This window comes from Oncorhynchus masou, chromosome 11, assembly GCF_036934945.1.
Source record: "Oncorhynchus masou masou isolate Uvic2021 chromosome 11, UVic_Omas_1.1, whole genome shotgun sequence".
NCBI lineage: Eukaryota > Metazoa > Chordata > Actinopteri > Salmoniformes > Salmonidae > Oncorhynchus > Oncorhynchus masou.
The window spans coordinates 19622983-19648596 of record NC_088222.1 but is presented as its reverse complement, the minus strand read 5'-3'; the positions used below and the strand labels follow the sequence as shown (position 1 = coordinate 19648596).

General features: G+C 43.1%; 1 protein-coding gene across 1 annotated transcript; it reads right to left on the bottom strand.

Moving 5' to 3' along the window:
* Positions 1-748: 748 nt before the first annotated feature.
* LOC135548280 (rod cGMP-specific 3',5'-cyclic phosphodiesterase subunit beta-like) lies at positions 749-24482 on the bottom strand. The gene is made up of 22 exons (XM_064977717.1): positions 24012-24482; positions 16438-16590; positions 15216-15305; positions 14910-15050; positions 13415-13489; positions 13238-13302; positions 13054-13120; positions 12881-12928; positions 12618-12767; positions 9146-9289; positions 8975-9040; positions 8672-8818; positions 8367-8474; positions 7466-7575; positions 7184-7271; positions 6955-7055; positions 2312-2419; positions 2123-2186; positions 1918-1992; positions 1757-1840; positions 1421-1544; positions 749-1301 (listed from the first exon to the last, which is right to left on the bottom strand). Exons 1-22 carry the CDS (start codon positions 24480-24482, stop codon positions 1276-1278), a joined length of 2505 nt encoding a protein of 834 aa, XP_064833789.1. The 3' UTR covers positions 749-1275.
* Between the last annotated feature and the right edge of the window lie 1132 nt (positions 24483-25614).

Genomic DNA, 25614 nt, shown 5'->3' with positions numbered 1-25614 from the left:
GAATCTTGACTTCAGACTTTCTATAATATTTACCTTGCTGTACTTAAACAGCACGGGACAATACAGTAACAATTAGTTAACAGCAAAATTATCACATAGCAACCCACAACAAGGGGTAACATTACCCTGTAATGGAGTGAAATCATAAAACAAATACTGTGGGTGATTTTTCTGTCCTATTTCACACATGTACAAGTGTGTATTAATACTCTTGGGAATTAGAAATGTGTTTTTTTGCATATCCCAACCCCTTCAGAGAATGGGGTCATGGCCAGAGTTTGCCATTATCAATGGTGACCCTGGAGCAGTTAGGGTTAAGTGCCTTGCTCAAGGGCACAAACAGATTTTTCACCTTGTCGGCTCAGGAGTTCGAACTAGCGACCTTTTGGTTACTGGCCCAACGATCTAACCGCTCGTCTAGCTACCACCATGGCGTATCAGGACGCTAACCTAACTACTGCATAATCTACTTTTGATTACCATTAGGGTAAACACATTCTCTCATGTAAATGATGACTGACTGGAAGGTATGAAGAACAACATAAGTCACTGTAATTACACTGTTGATGTAATATTGGATTCTTGATGAATCCACCAAGGTTTTCTATAATAACTGCCCCTGAACAAGGCAGTTAACCCACTGTTCCAAGGCCGTCATTGAAAATAAGAATTTGTTCTTAACTGACTTGCCTAGTTAAATAAAGGTAATATAAATGTTTAAAAAAATACAGAATACTGTTAAAAATTATTTATTATTTAACAGTATTCTGTATGAAAAAGGTCAAATGAGAAGCAATGCCTATTCATGTTATATTCATAGGACATTCCACATGTTTAGAAACAAATATTTCAGAATTTAGTGATTTCTTGTTCCTTAAATTGGTTGATAAAGACCTTCAGGAACTTAGTGTATATAAGACGGATACTCTCCACACGTCTACGAGCAGGATTCCTCCGAAGGTTGTGAAACATAATGACGGGTAACTTCTAAAATGTGGATTTGCCAATGCAACTAATGACAACTACCCTTCAACTGAAGGAAGAAATTTGACTGTTGTGTCCATAATGTGCCAACATGGGTCTGTAACCAGCAGGTCCAACGGCATTTCTGCGTAGCTGCTAAATAGTCCCTCTGGCTCTTCTCCAAGGCTCTGATGCTGTGAGTGCAGGCTGTCTTTCCACAGCTGCTCTGAGGTGAGGCTGGCCCTGCCCCGGCCGGCAGCAAGACTGTGTGGCTGTGATGTATCCTGGAGTGATCGACCTCCAAAACGGGCTCTAGCACACTGAGCACGTCTTGGACCCTGTACATTACAAGAATAGAAAATAAAGTACGTGTTAAGGATCATCTGTGTTACTTTTACTGCAGACAAAATACTCTCTAAACTACAGAGCAATAATGCAATATATCCTCCACTCTGACCTGACTGGGCTTCCAGGATGGCCTGCTTGGCCTCGTACTCTTCCTGCTTGGCCTTCCACTCCTTCCTGTTGTTTAGGAGGCCATCATACATCGGCTGGATGGCCGGATGGAAGCGGGACAATTCCTGATGGAAAAATAAACTAAACATAAACTAGTGAGCTCTATTTCTGACAGTCAAGCCAGCTAACTAAATAATGCTTGTTTGAATGACAGTTGTGCATTTGGTTATTCTATACATCCAATAGAAGGTATGATTCATGGTTTACTTTGTGCTTAGCAATAGATGTGAAACTGAGAGATGTAGCTAGTCTGAAAAAGTGGTAGTACATACTGTACCTTGTAGATGAATGTGCAGACAAAGTCAATGAAACCACACTGCAGCTTGGGCAGTTGGCCAGCGCAGTTTCTGTCCATCATAGTCTGGAGGAAAGGAGGGAGAGAAACATGATTAAACACACACACACACACACACATACTCACACAATGAATATACTCACAATGGGTTGTTTTTCAAGAACTTCCCTTTCCAAGTCACCCTGCTCCCAGAACTCAGCTGCTTCAAACAGCGCCACCTGGATGAAGCCAGACAGTCCCAAGTGTTTCACTATGTTGGACATCTTTATTGATTTACAGAAACACAAAAGCTTCTGCTAAAATGTCTTCAAGGTATATAATTAGGCTAAAATCTGAGGATCTCCTCACCTTGCTTTGCACCTCCCATGGTTTAGTGATGGCTGACAGGTCACATGCTGTCATCATCATGGCCCTTTGAGGAGAATTATTGGAGGTATCAGAGCAAAGTAGAAGTGCTAAGATATGATCCAATGTGCGTTATAATCCTAAATATCCCACTATCACTACAATCCTCCCCCTACCATGAACTGCACTCACAAGACAATCTCTTTCCTGGTCGTCTCCAGTGACATCCAGTCCACCCACTTCTTCTCATCTTCGTAGGTCTTTGATAGGTCAACAATCTTCTGGAACATTGTTCGCTTCCTGGTGACATTGGAAAAAACAGAGATTTATACATTCTGTTAAAGTTATAAGCTGTGCATTGTGAAATCTTGTTTTCCACAACTTTACAGGGCTAAGTAGGCATGATCGTTGCAGCTAAAGCTGTGAAAAGCAAACATTTGGATTAACAGTGCTTCAATATGCAGAGAAAGAGTCCACATTAACAACAATACATTCTTCCTAAGATTTGAACCAGGTTATGTAGACAAACAGTGCAATTAGTGCAACCAATGACAATAGTGAGGGGTGTTTCATAATGATTAAGTTAATTAAAATTAATTAGTTAAACTGTTAAATATTATATGGCATATTAAATATATTACACTATTGCTATCATATAGAAACATAATGGAATATTGTACATCATATTAGCATCAACATACATTATTGTTTCATTCAATAATCTTTTGGTTCAACATTAATGTATAATGAGCATCATCAACATGGGGAACATATTAGTTGTACACTAATAAGCTGTAGAAATAATATATCAATTTATAAGACTTGTTCATAAAGGAAAAATATGTTCATAAGAAGGGCCTGAGATCAAAGTCAATATTCAGGCAACTAGGGGTCAATGTTATTAGATAGGATATCCAGTAAGCCTCCCTTTGTAGTAGTAGAATCTCAATGTTACCTCCTCTCCTTGGTAGAGCAACATGCTCAATGCCTGTGTATTTGAGGGAGGGGATTGGATGGTTAGCTTCAACAAAGTGAGCTGCTACTGGATAGTCAATGTTCTTACACCTGATTGAGCTGCGGTGTTCAGCTATGGGTTGTTTTAATCGTCTTTCGTTTGTTTTACGTGGGCTTTTCCACATGAACAGGTGATGAGATTACTCTCTTGGTCTTGCATGAGATGATACCCCAAACAGGGATCTTTCAAGCTGTATATGAATGTATGAAGATAGATGTTTTTATAGTGCTACTACACTGTGTGCATGAGCCACATTTGTAGTTCCCATTTGGGCATTAACACTCCTGCAACCTCAGCAAACACACTGGACCCCAACACACACATACAGTACACACAATTACATGTTGAAGTCAGAAGTTTATACACCTTAGCCAAATATATTTAAACAATTGCTGACATTTAATCAGAGTAAAAATTCCTTGTCTTCGGTCAGTTAGGATCACCACTTTATTTTCAGAATGTGAAATGTCAGAATAGTAGAGAGAGTAGAGAGAATTAGTAGAGATAATTATTTATTTCAGCTTTTATTTCTTTCATCACATTCCCAGTGGGTCAGAAGTGGCCACTCAATTAATATTTGGTAGCATTCCCTTTAAATTGTTTAACTTGTGTCAAACGTTTTGGGTAGCCTTCCACAAGCTTCCCACAATAAGTTCGGTGAATTTTGGCCCATTCCTCCTGACAGAGCTGGTGTAACTGAGTCAGGTTTGTAGGCCTCCCTGCTCGCACATGCTTTTTCAGTTCTGCCCACACATTTTCTATAGGATTTAGGTCAGGGGTTTGTGATGGCCACTCCAATACCTTGACTTTGTTGTCCTTAAGTCTTTTTACCACAACTTTGGAAGTATGCTTGGTGTCATTGTCCATTTGGAAGACCCATTTGCAACCAAGCTTTAACTTCCTGACTGATGTATTGAGATGTTGCTTCAATATATCCACATAATTTTCCTACCTCATGATGCCATCTATTTTGTGAAGTGCACCAGACCCTCCTGCAGCAAAGCACCCCCACAACATGATGCTGCCACACCCGTGTTTCACGGTTGGGATGATGTTTTTTGGCTTGCAAGCCTCCCCCTTTTCCTCCAAACATAACAATGGTCATTATGGCCAAACAGTTATATTTTTGTTTCATCACACCAGAGGACATTTCTCCAAAAAGAACGATCTTTGTCCCCATGTGCAGTTGCAAACCGTAGTGTGGCTTTTTTATGGCGGTTTTAGAGCAGTGGCTTCTTCCTTGCTGAGCGGCCTTTCAGGTTATGTCGATATAGGACACGTTTTACTGTGATATAGATACTTTTGTACCGGTTTCCTCCAGCATCTTCACAAGGTCGTTTGCTGCGGTTCTAGGATTTTGCAATTTCCGCCCCAAAGTACGTTAATCTCTAGGAGACAGAACGCGTCTCCTTCCTGAGCGGTATGATGGTTGTGACGGCTGCTCACAAGGATGACCCAGACTTGTGGAGGTCTACAATTGTTTTTCTGAGGTCTTGGCTGATTTCTTTTGATTTCCAATGATGTAAAGCAAAGAGGCACTGAGTTTGAACGTAGGCCTTGAAATACATTCACAGGTACACCTCCAATTGACTCAAATGATGTCAATTAGCCTATCAGAAGCTTCTAAAGCAATGACATAATTTGGGGGAATTCTCCAAGCTGTTTAAAGACACAGTCAACTTAGTGTATGTAAACTTCTGACCCACTGGAATTGTGATACAATGAATTATATGTGAAATAATCTGTCTGTAAACAATTGCTGGAAAAATTACTTGTGTCATGCACAAAGTAGATGTCCTAATCGACTTGCCAAAACTATAGTTTGATTAAAAAGACATTTGTGGAGTGGTTGAATAACGAGTTTTAATGACTCCAACCGAAGTGTATGTAAACTTCCGACTTCAACTGTACGTCCACACACACATAACACATGCATACTGACTACACACACACACTTTCACATGCGCTGCTACTACTGTCTATGATCTATTCTGTTGCCTAGTGACTTTACCCCTTTTTGAAATTGTTTTTATTTAATCTTTATTTAACCCCTACGTGTGTGTACATAGCTACCTCATTTACCTTGAACCCTGCACCCTGTCTCGGTACTCCTTGTATACTGTATAGCCACGCTATTTTTACTCCTTATTGTTATTCACTGTGTATTTATTCCTTGTGTCACTGTTTCTATTATTACACTGAACAGCTGAAGGAATAATGTGTTGGTCCCATGTTTCATATTCAACCTAATATTAGGTAGGTGTACCACTGTTTGTTGTACTCACTGTATTATTCATGTCCAGATAGAATTGGGTGGATTTGCTGGACTAAAAATATATACTGAACAAAAATATAAACAAAACATGTAAAGTGTTGGTCCCATGTTTCATAAGTTGAAATAAAAGATCACAGACATTTGCCATAAGCACAAAAAAGCTTATTTCTCTTAAAATGCTAAACAAATTTTTTTACATCCCTGTTCGTGAGCATTTCTCCTTTGCCTAGATAATCCATCCACCTGACAGGTGTGGCATATCAAGAAGCTGATTAAAGAATGTGTGCACCTTGTGCTGGGGACCGTAAAAAGCCACTCTAAAATGTGCAGTTTTGTCACACAACACAATGCCAAATATGTCTCAAGTTTTGAAGGAGCGTGCAGTTGGCATGCCTACTACAGGAATGTCCACCCAAGCTGTTGCCAGAAAATTGACTGTTCATTTCTCTACCATAAGTCGCCTCCAATGTCATTTTAGAGAATTTGGCAGTATGTCTAGCTGGTCTCACAACCGCAGACCATGTGTGACCACACCAACCCAGGACCTCCATATCCGGCTTCTTCACCTGCGGGATTGTCTGAGACCAGCCACCCGGACAGCTGATGAAACTTGAAACTGTGGGTTTGCACAACCAAAGAATTTCTGCACAAACTGTCAGAAACCATCTCGGGGAAGCTCATCTGCATGCTCATTGTCCTCACCAGGGACTTGACCTGACTGCAGTTCGGCGTCGAAAAATGCTCACCTTCTATGGCCACTGGCACGCTGGAGAAATGTGCTCTTAACAGATGAATCCCGGGGTTTCAACTACCGGGCCGATGACAGCCTGTATGGTGTCGTGTGGGCGAGCGGTTTCCTGATGTCAAGGTTGTGAACAGAGTGCCCCATGGTGGCGGTGGAGTTATGGTATGGGCAGGCATAAGCTACGGACAACAAACACAATTGCATTTTATCGTGTCATTCATCCACCGCCATCACCTCATGTTTCAGCATGATAATGCACAGCCCCATGTCGCAAGGATCTGTACACAATTCCTGGCAGCTGAAAATGTTCCAGTTCTTCCATGGCCTGCATACTCACCAGACATGTCACCCATTGAGCATGTTTGGGATGCTCTGGAATGACGTGTACTACAGTGTGTTCCAGTTCCCGCCAACATCCAGCAACTTCGCACAGCTATTGAAGAGGATTGGGACAACATTCCACAAGCCACAATCAGCAGCCTGATCATTTCTATGCGAAGGAGATGCATGAGGAGAATGGTGGTCTGATCCACGTCCCTACCTTTTTTTAAGGTATCTGTGACCAACAGATGCATATCTGTATTCCCAGTCTTGTGAAATCCATAGATGAGGGCTGATTTCCTTATATGAATTGTAACTCAGTAAAATCTTTGAAATTGTTTCATGTTTAGTGTATTTTTTTGTTCAGTGTGTTTTTATCTTTAACTCTGCATTGTTGGAAAAAGAGCCGTAAGTAAGCATTTCACTAGTCTTCACCTGTTGTTTAGGAAGCATGTGACAAATAAAATGCCATTACTCACTTGAAATAGAGTTGCAAGTCTGTTGCAATGATGGCAATGTCCAGTAGGTGGATCGCATGCTCGTTCTGTCTTCTGTTGAGGTTCTGGTAGATATTCAAGGACTGGTGGGAGGGAGGAGGAGTTAGACGAAAGCGTCATGTGATCAACATGGAAGTAAAGAGTACCAATAAATAAATAATTGACATCAAAGATGCTACTGCAGCAGTTGAGATTCAAAAGTCTTACGTACCTCGTCTGCCAGAAGGAACTTGCTAAATTCTAGATGATGCCTCTCCAGGACAGACGAGCCGTGAAGCTTGGCTAGTGGGTTACCAGATCTGTCGATGAGGAGGGACCAGACCACTCACTGTACAGGGAACTCATCATAAGCCAATCATCACACAAAGCTAATTCAAGTGCTTCTCTACATTTACAGTTGCAATGAGAGAGATAGTAAAAGAAGAGACCTAGAGATATATGAAGGGCTGGATGTACCAACTCTCAGAGAGCAGAGATTCTCAGGAGTACTCACTTCACCTGGTAGAGGTTGTTTGTCCCCCTGTGGTCGATATCATGGAGAAAAGCAGATGTGATCATGGCCATCACCTCCAGATCTGTGTAGTACCTTTTCAGGTTCCCTGTCTTGACACAAAAAAACTGCAGTTTGACATTAAGAATTAGAGATGTCTTTTAATTATGTCTTTCAGTTAAGTTTTTGGGCAAATACAAATTGTTGTTGCAGAGAATATTCCTGTGCAGCAGAAAATGCCAATTGTAGTATATTTGAGGTTTAAAAAGGCTTCTAAAGTTCATAATACCCACTTTGAAATGTCAGACTTGATTTATCCTAACAAAAAGCATATCAACCCGTTGCTGCAGGATTATCTTCCTCATGTGAGAATCTAGTCAAATTAGGATATCTGTAAGAAAATATGCCTTTTATTTTCTGTGAGACAAAATAAAGTACATTACTACTGAGGCTTAAGCACTCAAATCAAATCAAATCACATTTTATTTGTCACATACACATGGTTAGCAGATGTTAATGCGAGTGTAGCGAAATGCTTGTGCTTCTAGTTCCGACAATGCAGTAATAACCAACAAGTAATCTAACTAACAATTCCAAAACTACTGTCTTATACATAAGTGTAAGGGGATAATGAATACGTACATAAAGATATATGAATGAGTGATGGTACAGAGCAGCATAGGCAAGATACAATAGATGGTATCGAGTACAGTATATACATATGAGATGAGTATGTAAACAAAGTGGCATAGTTAAAGTGGCTAGTGATACATGTATTACATAAAGATGCAGTAGATGATATAGAGTACAGTATATACGTATACATATGAGATGAATAATGTAGGGTATGTAAACATTATATTAGGTAGCATTGTTTAAAGTGGCTAGTGATATATACTCCTACCGTCAACAGTGTGAACATAGTCTGCCCAACATTGAAACCGTGGCGCCAGTTGTGATAGGTGATTTTCCTGTAGCCTTTGCTGATAGAGAATAGGAAACGCACCAGAACCTGATGATTTTCATGGGATTTGGAAGTAGAGAATTAGAACATAAACAGATATTATGGGAGAGCAATAAATTAACTAATGACAAACAACATACCTACATGTTCATATATACAGTATTTTCAGAGTATTTGCTCAAATTGACACTTCCCCAGCATTGAAAGTTGTTGCAGTACAGATCATGATTGTACAGTAACGTTACCTCCTGTGGAACCTGGAACTTCTTGACCACTCCGACCTCATAGTACATCTGGATCCCACACATCACCAGCTCCAGCTCTGTGCAGTCAAAGTCAGAGAACCCAAACTCGTAGATCTCAAACTTCTTGGGGCCAGGTAGCTCTTTTTTCTGTATTATAATGCATGATTATTATGGCATTATTAACAGCAAACTAAACATATGGCCATATGAATGTAGAGGTTTCAAATACAGGCCTACTGTTCCAGTTAATCTGGAACCAGAGGATGACCAAACTGTTATTCTACAAATATAACGTGGTAATACCAGAATCTGCAGAAACTCATCCTCTTCACAGTCACAGGGCTCTCTGTTGAAATACTGCCTGGTTTTCTAACATACATGAAACAACAATGAGTGTCAAACATTAAAACAATACTTCTCGTATAAAGGGGGTTAGATCTTTGGTGTGTACATTATCTTTGAGCAAGTCTTCACCAGGATTGTCTGTATTTCGTCATCACGGCACTTGACGTGGTAGAGAACCATGTCCTGGGCTATGTCTTTCCGGTTCTCCATCATTTTCATCCTGTCATTAGTGTCTGTGTTGAGGTGGGACCAGCCCAGGAAGTTAGTCATAGCCTGGGGAGACAGACAGAAACAATGTCATTCAGAGTAGGTTTATTCAGTAGCCAACATGGTAAAACTTGGTGAAGACTTGAAAGTCCTGATGAAGACAAGTGGGGAAGGTGGGCAACAACACTTCCGCCACACTGGTCCTCAATACAGGGGCCCCATAGGGGAGCGTCCTCAGCACCCTTCTGTACTCCATGTTCACCCATGACTCCCTCCAAGTCAACAAAATGAAGGAGCTGATCGTGGACTACAGGAGACAGCAGAGCGAGCACACCCCCATCCACATCAATGGGGCCGTAGTGCAGAGGGTCAAAAGCAAAAGTTCCTCAGCGTGCACAAAACTGACAACTTGAAAGGGTCCCTTCACACAGACAACAAGGAGAAGATGGTGCGACAGCGCCTCTTTAACCTCAGGAGGTTGACAAAATTTGGCTTGGCCCCTAAGACCCTTACAAACTTCTACAGATGCACCACTGAGAGCATTGTCGGCCTGTACCACCTGCCTGGTATGGCAATTGCACTTCCCACAACCGCAGGGCTCTCCAGAGGGTGCTGCAATCAGAGGGTGCTGCATCACTGCCTACCCTGCAGGGTATCTACAGCACCCGGTGTCACAGGAACGCTAAGAATATCATCAAGGACCTCAGCCACCCAAGCCATGGCTTGTTCACGCTACCATCTAGAAGGCGGAGACAGTACAGGTGCAACAAAGCTGAGACTGAGAAACAGCTTCTATCTCCAGGCCATGCAAATAATACAAATAAAATATAAATTATTGGAATTCACTCTGCCCTGAACTTTAATCAATGTTCTAGCCGGCTACCACCCAGTACTCTACCTTTAACCTTTGAGACTGCTGTCCAATTTACACTGAGAACTGGTCACTTTATTAATGTTTACATACTGTTTTACCCATTTTACCCATATATATACACGTTACCGTTCAAAAGTTTGGGGTCACTTAAAAATGTCCTTGTTTTTGAAAGAAAATCACGTTTTTTTTGTCCTTCAAAATAACATCAAATTGATCAGAAATACAGTGTAGACATTGGATGGAATGTCTACATAGACGTGCAGAGGTGCATTATCAGCAACCATCACTCCTGTGTTCCAATGGCACGTTATGTTAGCTAATCCAACTTTATCATTTTAAAAGGCTAATTGATCATTAGAAAACCCTTTTGCAATTATATTAGCACAGCTGAAAAAATGTTGTTCTTGATTAAAGAAGCAATAAAACTGTCCTTCTAGACTGGTTGAGTATCTGGAGCATCAGCATTTGTGGGTTTGATTACAGGCTCAAAATGACCAGAAACAAAGGCTTTTCTTCTGTAGCTCGTCAGTCTATTCTTGTTCTGAGAAATGAAGGCTATTCCATGCGAGAAATTGCACAAACTGTCTCTAACCGGAATAGAAAGAGGAGTGGGAGGCCCCGGTACACAACTGAGCAAGAGGACAAGTACATTGGTGTATAGTGTGAGAAACAGTTGCCTCACAAGTCCTCAACTGGCAGCTACTTTAAATAGTACCCGCAAAACACCAGTCTCAACGTCAACAGTGAAGAGGCGACTCTGGGATTCTAACCTTCCAGGCAGAGTTCCTCTGTCCAGTGTCTGTGTTCTTTTGCCCATCTTAATCTTTTCTTTTTATTGGCCAGTCTGAGATATGGCTTTTTCTTTGGAACTCTGCCTAGAAGGCCAGTATCCCGGAGTCGCCTCTTCACTGTTGACGTTGAGACCGGTGTTTCATCAAGGATCTCTCCGTACTTGCTCCGTTCAACTTTGCCTCGATCCTGACTAGTCTCCCTGTCCCTGCTGCTGAAAAAATCCCCACAGCATGATGCTGCCACCACCACCATGCTTCACTGTAGGGATGGTGCCAGGTTTCCTCCAGATATGGCGCTTGACATTCAGGCCAAAGAGTTCAATATTGGTTTCATCAGACAGGACAATCTTGTTTCTCATGGTCTGAGAGTCTTTAGGTGCCTTTTGGCAAACTCCAAGCAGGCTGTCATTTGCCTTTTACTGAAGAGTGGCTTCTGTCTGGCCACTCTACCATTAAGACCTGATTGGTGGAGTGCTACAGAGATGGCTGTCCTTTTGGAAGGTCCTCCCATCTCCACAAAGGAATTCTAGAGCTCTGTCAAAATGACCATCGGGTTCTTGGTCACCTCCCTGACCAAAGCCATTCTCCCCCGATTGCTCAGTTTGGCGGCCAGCTCTAGGAAGAGTCTTGGTGGTTCCAAAGTTCTTCCATTTAAGAATGATGGAGCCCTGGTCTAGGGCACTGCATCGCAATGCTAGCTGTGCCACTAAAGATTCTGAGGTCAATTCCAAGCTCTGTCACAGCCGGCCGCGACCGGGAGACCCATGAGGTGGCGTACAATTGGCCCAGCGTTGTCCGGGTTATGGGAGGGTTTGGCTGGCAGGGTTGTCCTTGTCCCATCGCTCACTAGTGACTCCTGTGGCAGGCTGGGCGCAGTGCACGCTGACATTTTAGAAAAAGCTGTTGTACAGCAACTCACTGCCTTCCTGAAAACAAACAATGTATGCGAAACGCTTCCATCTGGTTTTAGACCCCATCATAGCACTGAGACTGCACTTGTGAAGGTCGTAAATTACCTTTTAATGGTGTCAGACCGAGGCTCTGCATCTGTCCTCGTGCTACTAGATCTTAGTGCTGCTTTCAATACATTGAACACACCACATTCTTCTGGAGAGATTGGAAACCCAAATTGTCTACACGGACAAGTTCTGACCTGGTTTAGATCTTATCTGTCGGAAAGATAACAGTTTGTCTCTGTGGATGGTTTGTCCTCTGACAAATCAACTGTAAATTTCGGTGTTCCTCAAGTCTTCGATTTAGGACCACTATTCTTTGATTTCATCCATTTTTGAATAACAAAATAATGAAAAAGTTAAGGGGACTAAATACTTTCCGAAGTAACTATATATATATATATATATTCTGGTCTCTGACATTGCTCATTCTAATATCTCTTCATTAAAATATATTTCTGGATTATATGTGTATTGTTATTTTTTTATTGCTAGGTATTACTGAACTGTTGGAGCTAGAAACACAAGCCTTTTGCTGCAACTGCGATAACATCTGCAAATCTGTGTACGCGACCAATAAACTTTGATTTAATTTTATTTGCAACATTGGGAGACAGACAGTCACAATATCATTTTGAGTAAGTTCACTAAAGTCAATGTGGTCTACACAAAGCAGGAGCAGAAGAAGGCTTTCTCGAGTCACTTTACTTGACCACTTCTCTGTGAAGACAGAAGGAGTTGATAAATCAACTGAGTGCTGTAGTATAGTAAAGTACCTCCATTAGCTCCTCATCCTGCTGGTCGAATGGCTTCCCATCTTTCCTGTTGTAGAATGTAGCCACGCCCACAATCTCTTCCATCATGTTGACAATTGGCATGGACAGCACATTCTTTATGGTCCAACCACTGTCATCCAAGGGCTCTGACTGCATCATGGGAAGACACAAAGTAAATGCTCAACAGGAATTAGGCAAGTTGCTCAACTTTTTGCCAAAACTACATATAAGGATACCTGATTATATAATGAAGCAAAATGTACCTGAAACTTGAACATCTCCTCTGTTGTGGGATTCATGATGTTACATATCTAGATATTAATAATAAACAGTACAGCATCAACAACACACACAAATCGTGGCAATTTGAATGTTCTCGCATTTTAAGTCAATTCTAAATTCTGAACTGGAATAATAGTTAAAAGGGGGAACTTACAAGACCAGTTTCGGCCACATATGTGGGCAATCCAGTACACAACACCCAGTGTTCTAGAGTGGGAGTCCTGTTGACAGGAGACATTCAGACAACACACATTGATTATCCCTCTATACAGTTTCATACAGGGTTGTAACTACTTCAACTATACACAAATGTTCAGAGAAAGGTGAGAGAAACATACGCGATAACTTTGATATCTTCTTTTCCATGCAAAATATAATCAATGACTTTGTAGAATATGACTTCCTGCAATCGCAGATAACCCCCCCAAAAAATCACAAATGAGAATTTGCAGAACAAAGGCAAAACGGTAAAGAGCTGTTCATGTGGTAATAAGTAGATAGATATGAACACTTACTCTGCCATCCGGAGTAACAGGTCCAGCATAGGGGGGCTGGTCTCCCATCAACACTGGCCAGATGTCAAAGAACTCCTATAGCAACAAAGCAATGACACAGATGGATTGTCACACACAGCATATTAATAATATACTGTATAGTGCTATATGAGATATGTCATGTAGGCTACAGTATTACCAGAGGACCCATAATAACTTCTTTATGATGACTAAATGTCTTGGTCATTCTTGAATTGCGGTGGCATTTACGTCCCTCACATTTGCAACCATGAAAAAAACACTTCAACATGACAAATAGTTACATATCATACCTATTTTTGTTTATATTTTACTGATTATCAATGATAAAACATAATGCAAGTACTTTATACTGCAAAACCTTATGTTTGTGCATGAAAGTACTTGGGGCAAGCAAATGGACTGGTCCCAGTTGTGATGAGCAGAGTTGTAGTGACATGTTTTGGGATTTGGAGATATCTATCTATTATTTTTAATGCAAGAAAGTAATCAAAATTATTCCATGTATTGTATAGACCAATAAAAACGAAGGCTATTAAAACACCTTTATTTTAAAATGTTTACAAATACAATATGTGTCCCTAAGTCTTATTTCATTGGTGTTACTGCCTTGAAAATCACTCATTGCATTGAGCATTCCCTCCAGTGGCAAACTGTTATCGGGGGAGGGGTCTATATTAAAGAAAATTATTTGCTTATCACTGTCACACCCTGGCCTTAGAGAGCTTTTTATGTCTCTATTTTGGTTTGGTCAGGGTGTGATTTGGGGTGGGCATTCTATGTTCTTTTTCTATGTTTTGTATTTCTTTGTTTTGGCCGTAGGGAGCTTTTTTCCTCCTATGTTTTGTGGGTAGTTGTTTTCTGTTTAGTGTTCTTCACATGGCAGGACCGTTTCGGTTTCGTGTATTCTCTTTGTTATTTTTGTTTAAGTGTTCAGTTTCAATAAAAGTCATGAACACTCACCACGCTGCGCTTTGGTCCGGTTCCTCATCATCCGACGACGACACCCATTACAATCACACCCTTTTAGTATGTCATAAGGCTTGAGGATTCCATTGAACATTTGGTGTGTCTAAATCAAAAGTGTAATTGGTGTTACTCAATTTAAATGCAGGGAAATTACGTTGTGTGCAACATGATTAATTATATCACTTTAATAAATTATTTTTAAGGGGTTATTGACCTTCGATTTGAGCATCTGTGACCATTTAAGTAAATCTTAATTTAAAGTGTGTCATTGTGTTGCCGTCAACGGTGTTGCTACTCCTACTGGTGGCAGAATGTAATCATAATGATATAAATGATACAAATTAAAGTAATTCAACTGCCATATTAGTTGATTTGGAATAGGAAGATGTGCCCAAATATATTTAAACAAAACACATTTTAGACAAATGTAGTCATTTTTTCCAAAATGCCATGCCGAAATGTCACCGCAATTGAAGAATGACCCGGATACATGCAGACAGAGCATCACCTTCTCCTTTGTCATATCCAGTAGGCCCACAGAGTACCTGTCACAGTTCAGGTATGCCCGCACAGTATACAGGGCTTTATGGAACTGTCTCTCAATGTCTGTCAGCTCCTCAAACACCTTGTTGGCGGACCACAACAGGACCTTTACCCGACAGAAATGAACAACCACCAAGGATTAGTTAAAAATCAGTTGGTTGCTATATCCATAAATGTGTGAAAGCTAAATAAGAGCCTTTTTTGTGTGTGCACCATATTGTCATTGACAACTATTCCTTCCTCTGAATATCAGTGCAGACAGCAGACTCACCTGTCCTTTTCGAGTCTCACAGTTGTACAGGTAGTTCAGCTGGTAAATCTTCAGGTTCAAAGAGGCTATTCTGAGATACTTCAGAAAAAGCTGGGAGACAGAAAATCTGAATTATTCTTAGAGTGAGTGACATACATTGATGTGTAATTAAGGTGGTAGAGGGAAGGCAAGAAGAATGAACGCATGTACTGTATGTGGAAACAGGTGTAAATGTGACCATCCTCTTCATAAAGGCAATACAGTTTGTACGCGTTCCTTGTTGGACATGTTTGTGTTCTACAACAGCATTCAGTGTTTGTATGCTGCATAAACTTTCAGTAAACAAACTTTGGGATTGGGGAAGGCCTCTTGATTACCTTTTTAGTAATTTAGCAGATGTTCTTATCCAGAGCAATTTACAGGAGCAATTAGAGTTAAGTGCCTTGCTCGGGAATTCAAATGAGCAACCTTTCTGTTACTGGCCCAACACTCTTAACCGCTAGGCTACCTGCCTCCCATCCCCAACTAATTCAGGCTCTAATGTCATGTAATTTTTTTTTTGTTAATTTATTTCACCTTTATTTAACCAGGTAGGCCAGTTGATAACAAGTTCTCATTTACAACCGCAACCTGGCCAAGATAAAGCAAAGCTGCGCGACACAAACACAGAGTTACACATGGAATAAATAAACGTACAGTCAGTGACACAATATAAAACATCTACAGTGTGTGCAAATGAGGTAAGATTAGGGAGGTAAGATAATAAGTAGGCCGTAGTGGTGAAGTTATTACAGTTTAGCAATTTAACACTGGAGTGTGCAGATACTGGGGTGCAAAGGAGCAAAAAAATAAAATAAAATAAATAACAATATGGGGATGAGGTAGTTGGATGGGCTATTTACAGATGGGCTATATATACAGATGTAGTGATCTGTGAGCTGCTCCGACTGCTGATGCTTAAAGTTAGTGAGGGAGATATGAGTCTCTAGCTTCAGTGATTCTTGCAATTTGTTCCAATCATTGGCAGCAGAGAACTGGAAGGAAAGGCTGCCAAAGGACGATTAGGCTTTGGGGGGGACCAGTGAAATATACCTGCTGGAGCATGTGCTACGGGTGGGTGCTGCTATGGTGACCAGTAATGACCTCATCATAGTATTTCCATTGTGACTATGTGGGATTTCCCTGTTGACATAGAGATGTGTGGATCATATTCTCAGAGACTCACTTAATCCTCAGTACTCACATCCTCATCCTCAGTGGTGAAGTGGGGTCCAGTGGTCTTGTTCAGGGCCATGATCACAGCCACCACATCCTCTCCGTTCATGATAGGCGAGGCTAATATGTTCCTGGTTTTGTACTCTGTCAGTTCATCAACAAATGAGCTGAAGTGACTGCTCTGTATGGCAGAAAACCAAACAAATCACTGACATCAGAGATCCCACGTTGATGTGTTAAGATGGGTCTATAAGTCAATACATAGGCTTGGTGTGGAGCCTTTTACAGTTCACATATCATTATAGACCACAGATTAATACATGTTAACCTCTGGCAAATTCAAGATAAAAGACCACGTATAAAAGGGATATATGTAGCTATTTTGTTAAGAAATACACTTCAATATCAAGAGTGAATGTAAATTTGGGCAATGTGAAATATACATTTATACATTTAGAAATAGCTTCATGCTGACCCCAATGTAAACGCCCCAAGACAGGTGCCATAATCCCAGATACAGCAGGGGGTAATGGGATATATAATAACTGGATTATGTCTGTCGAGAGGATTTATATTGTCTCCAGGTATACATTTAGAAGCTCCCCACAGAACAGTATAGTTGCCGTACTACTTTATGTGGCACTATGTTTTAACAAGAATAACGTGAAAACTATGTGTATGTTAAAATAGTCACGGAATAAATAACTATTCACTTGTTTGTCTGGCTGAATATGAACTTGATGCATCTATCTATTTTGTATGTGTTTGTTATTTGTGGCAGTAGGTGCAGCTAACATATATTATCATGTGGGAGTGAGTGACAAGGCCCCTGAAAAAGGTTATTGACACAATCACACTGAAGCCACTCTGGGACACTGTCTGTCTGTACTCATCACTACCACAACATTTATGTCCTAACCTCTGGGACACTGTCTGTCTGTCTGTCTGTCCCCATCACTACCTCTGGCTCCTATTCTCTAGGACACTGTCTGTCTGTCCCAATCACTACCACAACGTTTATGTCCTAACCTCTGGGACACTGTCTGTCTGTCAAAACCACAACGTTTATGTCCTAAACTCTGGGACACTGTCTGTCTGTCCCAACCACTACCACAACGATTATGTCCTAACCTCTGGGACATTGTCTGTCTGTCCCCATCACTACCACAACGTTTATGTCCTAACCTCAAGGACACTGTCTATCTGTCCCCATCACTACCACAACGTTTATGTCCTAACCTTTGGGACATTGTCTGTCTGTCCCAACCCCTACCACAACCTTTATGTCCTAACCTCTGGGACATTGTCTGTCTGTCCCAACCACTACCACAACGTTTATGTTCTAACCTCTAGGACACTGTCTGTCTGTCCCCATCACTACCACAACGTTTATGTCCTATCATCCAGGACACTGTCTGTCCCAACCACTACCACAACGTTTATGTCCATTCTCTGGGACACTGTCTGTCTGTCCCAACCACCACCACACCGTTTATGTCCATTCTCTGTGACACTGTCTGTCTGTCCCAACTACACAACACCACACCTCTAGGACACTGTCTGTCTGTCCCAACCACTACCACAACGTTTATGTCCATTCTCTGGGACACTGTCTGTCTGTCCCAACCACTACCACAACGTTTATGTCCATTCTCTGGGACACTGTCTGTCTGTCCCAACCACTACCACAACGTTTATGTCCTAACCTCTGGGACACTGTCTGTCCCAACCACTACCACAACGTTTATGTCCCTCTGGGACACTGTCACTACCACAACGTTTATGTCCTAACCTCTGGGACACTGTCTGTCTGTCCCAACCACTACCACAACGTTTATGTCCATTCTCTGGGACACTGTCTGTCTGTCCCAACCACTACCACAACGTTTATGTCCCAACCTCTGGGACACTGTCTGTCTGTCCCAATCACTACCACAACGTTTATGTCCTAACCTCTGGGACATTGTCTGTCTGTCCCAATCACTACCACAATGTTTATGTCCTAACCTCTGGGATACTGTCTGTCCCAACCACTACCACAACGTTTATGTCCTAACCTCTCGGACACTGTCTGTCTGTCCCCATCACTACCACAACGTTTATGTCCTAACCTCTGGGACACTGTCTGTCTGTCCCAACCCCTACCACAACGTTTATGTCCTAACCTCTGGGACACTGTCTGTCTGTCCCAACCACTACCACAACGTTTATGTCCATTCTCTGGGACACTGTCTGTCTGTCCCAACCACTACCACAACGTTTATGTCCATTCTCTGGGACACTGTCTGTCTGTCCCAACCACTACCACAACGTTTATGTCCATTCTCTGGGACACTGTCTGTCTGTCCCAATCACTACCACAACATTTATGTCCTAACCTCTGGAACACTGTCTGTCTGTCCCAATCACTACCACAATGTTTATGTCCATTCTCTGGGACACTGTCTGTCTGTCCCAATCACTACCACAACGTTTATGTCCATTCTCTGGGACACTGTCTGTCTGTCCCAATCACTACCACAACGTTTATGTCCTAACCTCTGGAACACTGTCTGTCTGTCCCAATCACTACCACAACGTTTATGTCCTAACCTCTGGAACACTGTCTGTCTGTCCCAATCACTACCACAACGTTTATGTCCTAACCTCTGGGACACTGTCTGTCTGTCCCATCACTACCACAACGTTTATGTCCATTCTCAGGGACACTGTCTGTCTGTCCCAACCACTACCACAACGTTTATGTCCTAACCTCTGGGACACTGTCTGTCTGTCCCAACCACTACCACAACGTTTATGTCCTAACCTCTGGGACACTGTCTGTCTGTCCCAACCACTACCACAACGTTTATGTCCATTCTCTGGGACATTGTCCGTCTGTCCCAACCACTACCACAACGTTTATGTCCATTCTCTGGGACACTGTCTGTCTGTCCCAACCACTACCACAACGTTTATGTCCTAACCTCTGGGACACTGTCTGTCTGTCCCAACCACTACCACAACGTTTATGTCCTAACCTCTGGGACACTGTCTGTCTGTCCCAACCACTACCACAACGATTATGTCCTAACCTCTGGGACACTGTCTGTCTGTCCCAACCACTACCACAACGTTTATGTCCATTCTCTGGGACACTGTCTGTCTGTCCCAACCACTACCACAACGTTTATGTCCATTCTCTGGGACACTGTCTGTCTGTTCCAATCACTACCACAACGTTTATGTCCTAACCTCTGGAACACTGTCTGTCTGTCCCAATCACTACCACAATGTTTATGTCCTAACCTCTGGGACACTGTCTGTCTGTCCCATCACTACCACAACGTTTATGTCCATTCTCCGGGACACTGTCTGTCTGTCCCAACCACTACCACAACGTTTATGTCCTAACCTCTGGGACACTGTCTGTCTGTCCCAACCACTACCACAACGTTTATGTCCATTCTCTGGGACATTGTCTGTCTGTCCCAACCACTACCACAACGTTTATGTCCATTCTCTGGGACACTGTCTGTCTGTCCCAACCACTACCACAACGTTTATGTCCATTCTCTGGGACACTGTCTCTGTCCCAACCACTACCACAACGATGTCCACTCTGTCTGTCTGTCCCTCTGGGACACCACTACCACAACGTTTATGTCCTAACCTCTGGGACACTGTCTGTCTGTCCCAACCACTACCACAACGATTATGTCCTAATCTCTGGGACATTGTCTGTCTGTCCCAACCACTACCACAACGATTATGTCCTAACCTCTAGGACACTGTCTGTCCCCATCACTACCACAACGTTTATGTCCTAACCTCTGGGACACTGTCTGTCTGTCCCAACCACTACCACAACGATTATGTCCTAATCTCTGAAACACTGTCTGTCTGTCCCAATCACTACCACAACGTTTATGTCCTAACCTCTGGGACACTGTCTGTCTGTCCCAATCACTACCACAACGTTTATGTCCATTCTCTGGGACACTGTCTGTCTGTCCCAACCACTACCACAACGTTTATGTCCTAACCTCTGGGACACTGTCTGTCTGTCCCAACCACTACCACAACGTTTATGTCCATTCTCTGGGACACTGTCTGTCTGTCCCAACCACTACCACAACGTTTATGTCCATTCTCTGGGACACTGTCTGTCTGTCCCAACCACTACCACAACGTTTATGTCCTAACCTCTGGGACACTGTCTGTCTGTCCCAACCACTACCACAACGTCTGTTCTGTCCTAACCTCTGGGACACTGTCTGTCTGTCCCAACCACTACCACAATGTTTATGTCCAATCCTAACCTCTGGGACACTGTCTGTCTGTCCCAACCACTACCACAACGATTATGTCCTAATCTCTGGGACACTGTCTGTCTGTCCCAACCACTACAACGTTTATGTCAACCTCTGGGACACTTCTGTCCCCAATCAACCTCTTTATGGACACTGTCTGTCTGTCCCAATCACTACCACAACGTTTATGTCCTAACCTCTGGGACACTGTCTGTCTGTCCCAACCACTACCACAACGTTTATGTCCTAACCTCTGGGACACTGTCTGTCTGTCCCAACCACTACCACAACGTTTATGTCCTAACCTCTGGGACACTGTCTGTCTGTCCCAACCACTACCACAACGTTTATGTCCATTCTCTGGGACACTGTCTGTCTGTCCCAACCACTACCACAACGTTTATGTCCATTCTCTGGGACACTGTCTGTCTGTCCCAACCACTACCACAATGTTTATGTCCATTGGGACACTGTCTGTCTGTCCCAACCACTACCACAATGTTTATGTCCACTGTCTGTCTGTCCCAACCACTACCACAATGTTTATGTCCTAACCTCTGGGACACTGTCTGTCTGTCCCAATCACTACCACAACGTTTATGTCCTAACCTCTGGGACACTGTCTGTCTGTCCCAATCACTACCACAACGTTTATGTCCTAACCTCTGGTCTGACACTGTTTATGTCCTGGGACACTGTCTGTCTGTCCCAACCACTACCACAACGTTTATGTCCATTCTCTGGGACACTGTCTGTCTGTCCCAACCACTACCACAACGTTTATGTCCATTCTCTGGGACACTGTCTGTCTGTCCCAATCACTACCACAACGTTTCTGTCCATTCTCTGGGACACTGTCTGTCTGTCCCAACCACTACCACAACGTTTATGTCCAACCTCTGGGACACTGTCTGTCTGTCCCAACCACTACCACAATGTCCAACCTCTGGGACACTGTCCCCAATAACCACAACGTTTATGTCTGGGACACTGTCTGTCTGTCCCAATCACTACCACAACGTTTATGTCCTAACCTCTGGGATGCTGTCCTGGGACACTGTCTGTCTGTCCCAATCACTACCACAACGTTTATGTCCTAACCTCTGGGACACTGTCTGTCTGTCTGTCCCAACACTACCACAACGTTTATGTCCAACCACTACCACAACGTTTATGTCCATTCTCTGGGACACTGTCTGTCTGTCCCAACCACTACCACAATGTTTATGTCCATCTGGGACACTGTCTGTCTGTCCCAACCACTACCACAACGTTTATGTCCTACCTCTGGGACACTGTCTGTCTGTCCCAATCACTACCACAATGTTTATGTCCATTCTCTGGGACACTGTCTGTCTGTCCCAACCACTACCACAACGTTTATGTCCATTCTCTGGGACACTGTCTGTCTGTCCCAACCACTACCACAACGTTTATGTCCTAACCTCTGGGACACTGTCTGTCTGTCCCAACCACTACCACAACGTTTATGTCCATTCTCTGGGACACTGTCTGTCTGTCCCAACCACTACCACAACGTTTACACTGTCTGTCTGTCCCATTCTCTCTGGGACACTGTCTGTCTGTCCCAACCACTACCACAATGTTTATGTCCATTCTCTGGGACACACTGTCTGTCTGTCCCAACCACTACCACAATGTTTATGTCCTAACCTCTGGGACACTGTCTGTCTGTCCCAATCACTACCACAACGTTATGTCCTATGCTCTGGGACACTGTCTGTCTGTCCCCATCACTACCACAACGTTTATGTCCTAACCTCTGGGACACTGTCTGTCTGTCCCAATCACTACCACAACGTTTATGTCCTAACCTCTGGGACACTGTCTGTCTGTCCCAATCACTACCACAACGTTTATGTCCTAACCTCTGGGACACTGTCTGTCTGTCCCAATCACTACCACAACGTTTATGTCCTATCCTCTGGGACACTGTCTGTCTGTCTGTCCTAACCTCTGGGACACTCTGTCTGTCCCAACCACTACCACAGCGTTTATGTCCTATCCTCTGGGACACTGTCTGTCTGTCCCAATCACTACCACAACGTTTATGTCCTAACCTCTGGGACACTGTCTGTCTGTCCCAATCACTACCACAACGTTTATGTCCTAACCTCTGGGACACTGTCTGTCTGTCCCAATCACTACCACAACGTTTATGTCCTATCCTCTGGGACACTGTCTGTCTGTCCCAACCACTACCACAACGATTATGTCCTAATCTCTTAGACACTGTCTGTCTGTCCCAACCACTACCACAACGATTATGTCCATTCTCTGGGACACTGTCTGTCTGTCCCCAACCACTACCACAATGTTTATGTCCATTCTCTGGGACACTGTCTGTCTGTCCCAACCACTACCACAACGTTCATGTCCATTCTCTGGGACACTGTCTGTCTGTCCCAACCACTACCACAACGTTTATGTCCATTCTCTGGGACACTGTCTGTCTGTCCCAACCACTACCACAACGTTTATGTCCATTCTCACTGTCTGTCTGTCCCACACTGTCTGGGACACTGTCTGTCCCCACCACTACCACAACGTTTATGTCCATTCTCTGGGACACTGTCTGTCTGTCCCAACCACTACCACAATGTTTATGTCCTAACCTCTGGGACACTGTCTGTCTGTCCCAATCACTACCACAACGTTTATGTCCTATGCTCTGGGACACTGTCTGTCTGTCCCCCCAACCACTACCACAACGTTTATGTCCTAACCTCTGGGACACTGTCTGTCTGTCCCAACCACTACCACAACGTTTATGTCCTATCCTCTGGGACACTGTCTGTCTGTCCCCATCACTACCACAACGTTTATGTCCTAACCTCTGGGACACTGTCTGTCTGTCCCAATCACTACCACAACGTTTATGTCCTATCCTCTGGGACACTGTCTGTCTGTCCCCATCACTACCACAACGTTTATGTCCTATCCTCTGGGACACTGTCTGTCTGTCCCAATCACTACCACAACGTTTATGTCCTATCCTCTGGGACACTGTCTGTCTGTCCCAATCACTACCACAACGTTTATGTCCTATCCTCTGGGACACTGTCTGTCTGTCCCAATCACTACCACAACGTTTATGTCCTATCCTCTGGGACACTGTCTGTCTGTCCCAGTCACTACCACAACGTTTATGTCCTAACCTCTGGGACACTGTCTGTCTGTCCCAACCACTACCACAACGTTTATGTCCTATCCTCTGGGACACTGTCTGTCTGTCCCAATCACTACCACAGTGTACGTTTATGTTTCATTTCCACATTCTGACTCTTACCTCATTGGCATCTTTCAAATTGATGTGTTTCTTGGTCTGGGCCACATTTCCCACCACCCCAAGGTCCAGGGGGAAGACTATCTCGTGGTCAGGGTGAACCACACAGTCATCCAGCTCAGACTCCGTGGTGATGTTGAAAAGACGCGTGGCTAGCTCCGCGATGCCGTTCCTCTCCCGGTACATGAACAGGCTGCAGCGGTCAGCTTGGATCAGGGCGACGATCCTCTTCAGGATCTTGAACACCACTTTCTCCATGTTCACATTCTCCTGCATTTCTTTGATCAGGTCGAAAAGGATCTGGCCTTCCTCTATCTGGCTCAGCTCCTGTAACATCACAAAATCCACCTTGGACTCCGGGATCCCCGCCATCACAGAGAGGGCACCTGGTGTGAGCTTCTTGTTAAAGTAGCCCTGGGCGAAAGCCAGGTTTCCATCCAGGAACTTTTCAACATCTTCCTTTGTCGCACTCATCTTGGGTTAGGGATGTACTGGTTCTACCCCAGTTCCAGTATTCAAACCAATGGTCCCTAAAAATACTACAAAACCAATTGTCTATTGATTACTGGCAAATAAAATAGTGGACACATTCACTCCATGTTATCCCAAAACACCTTGAATAAAGAGGGCAGGCAGGTTAGGCACATTAGTTAGGTCCTGCTGTGAACACAGGATACACCTGCAATGACAGGGGAGGGAGGGCTGAATCCAATCCAATTGTCATCAGCAAGCTTTTCTCTTAATAGTGTTGAAGGTGAACCAGGATCTGCTCATGCAAAACTGATCAGGTGATCACTATGAAGGAGGCCATCCCAGTCCAGTCCTTTCATTGAGATGTATGGGGGTCTATGAGATAATAAGACAAGCCTGGTGATAAAATGGCAATAATCTTTCCACCCCGGCTATATTAAGGTTCCTCAACCATCTTATACAAAAGGTCAGCTGGATAATCTCCACATGAATAGATTCATACTATCAGATCTGCTACCTGCCAGTGAGATGAGGCTGGCGAGGGAGGTGTGTCATAGTCATATGTTTCGTTCATATGAACCTGCGCGTGTCTGTCCTCGTTTATGAGGGTATATGCTTACGGGCATTTGCTTATGAGTGTGTATAAAATAATTTGGCCTGTAATGTTTGTTACTCAGTATTATGTTGAATATAACTACTATTATTTTATAATAAATATAAAATTGATTCAACAGTTCTTTAATCACAATTACAGTATAAACCTCTGTAACTAATGGGGTCAGTCAGTACATACTGTATGCATGCAGCAAGGGGAACTGACAGACCTGACAGCAGAGAACTGTTGATCCCAATGCATTATATTCATCTGAGATACTCTCTACACATGGAGATGAGGGATTTAACACATGTACACATCCAATGATACTAGCTGTAATATTAATCCAACCATTGCAGGCCTCTACATTACCTGTTTGTCACCAATGAACTGTTGCCCCTTTGTGGTCCCTGGTGCATGGGCCACATTTTAACCTAGAGATACAGTGTTACAACACAAGATGGCAGCCGGCTCATACTAAGGACCAAACTAATTGTGCTTGTACTGTTAATCATTGCTACTGAGGCTGACCATGCCATT

Excerpts from the sequence above, each read along its gene's own strand:
- LOC135548280 (XM_064977717.1), bottom strand. The coding sequence starts at position 24,482 with ATGAGTGCGACAAAGGAAGATGTTGAAAAGTTCCTGGATGGAAACCTG. Across the intron at positions 16,591-24,011 it reads ATTTGAAAGATGCCAATGAG|AGCAGTCACTTCAGCTCATT; the intron begins GTAAGAGTCAGA and ends TCTGCCATACAG. Across the intron at positions 13,490-14,909 it reads TGGATATGACAAAGGAGAAG|GAGTTCTTTGACATCTGGCC; the intron begins GTGATGCTCTGT and ends TTGTTGCTATAG.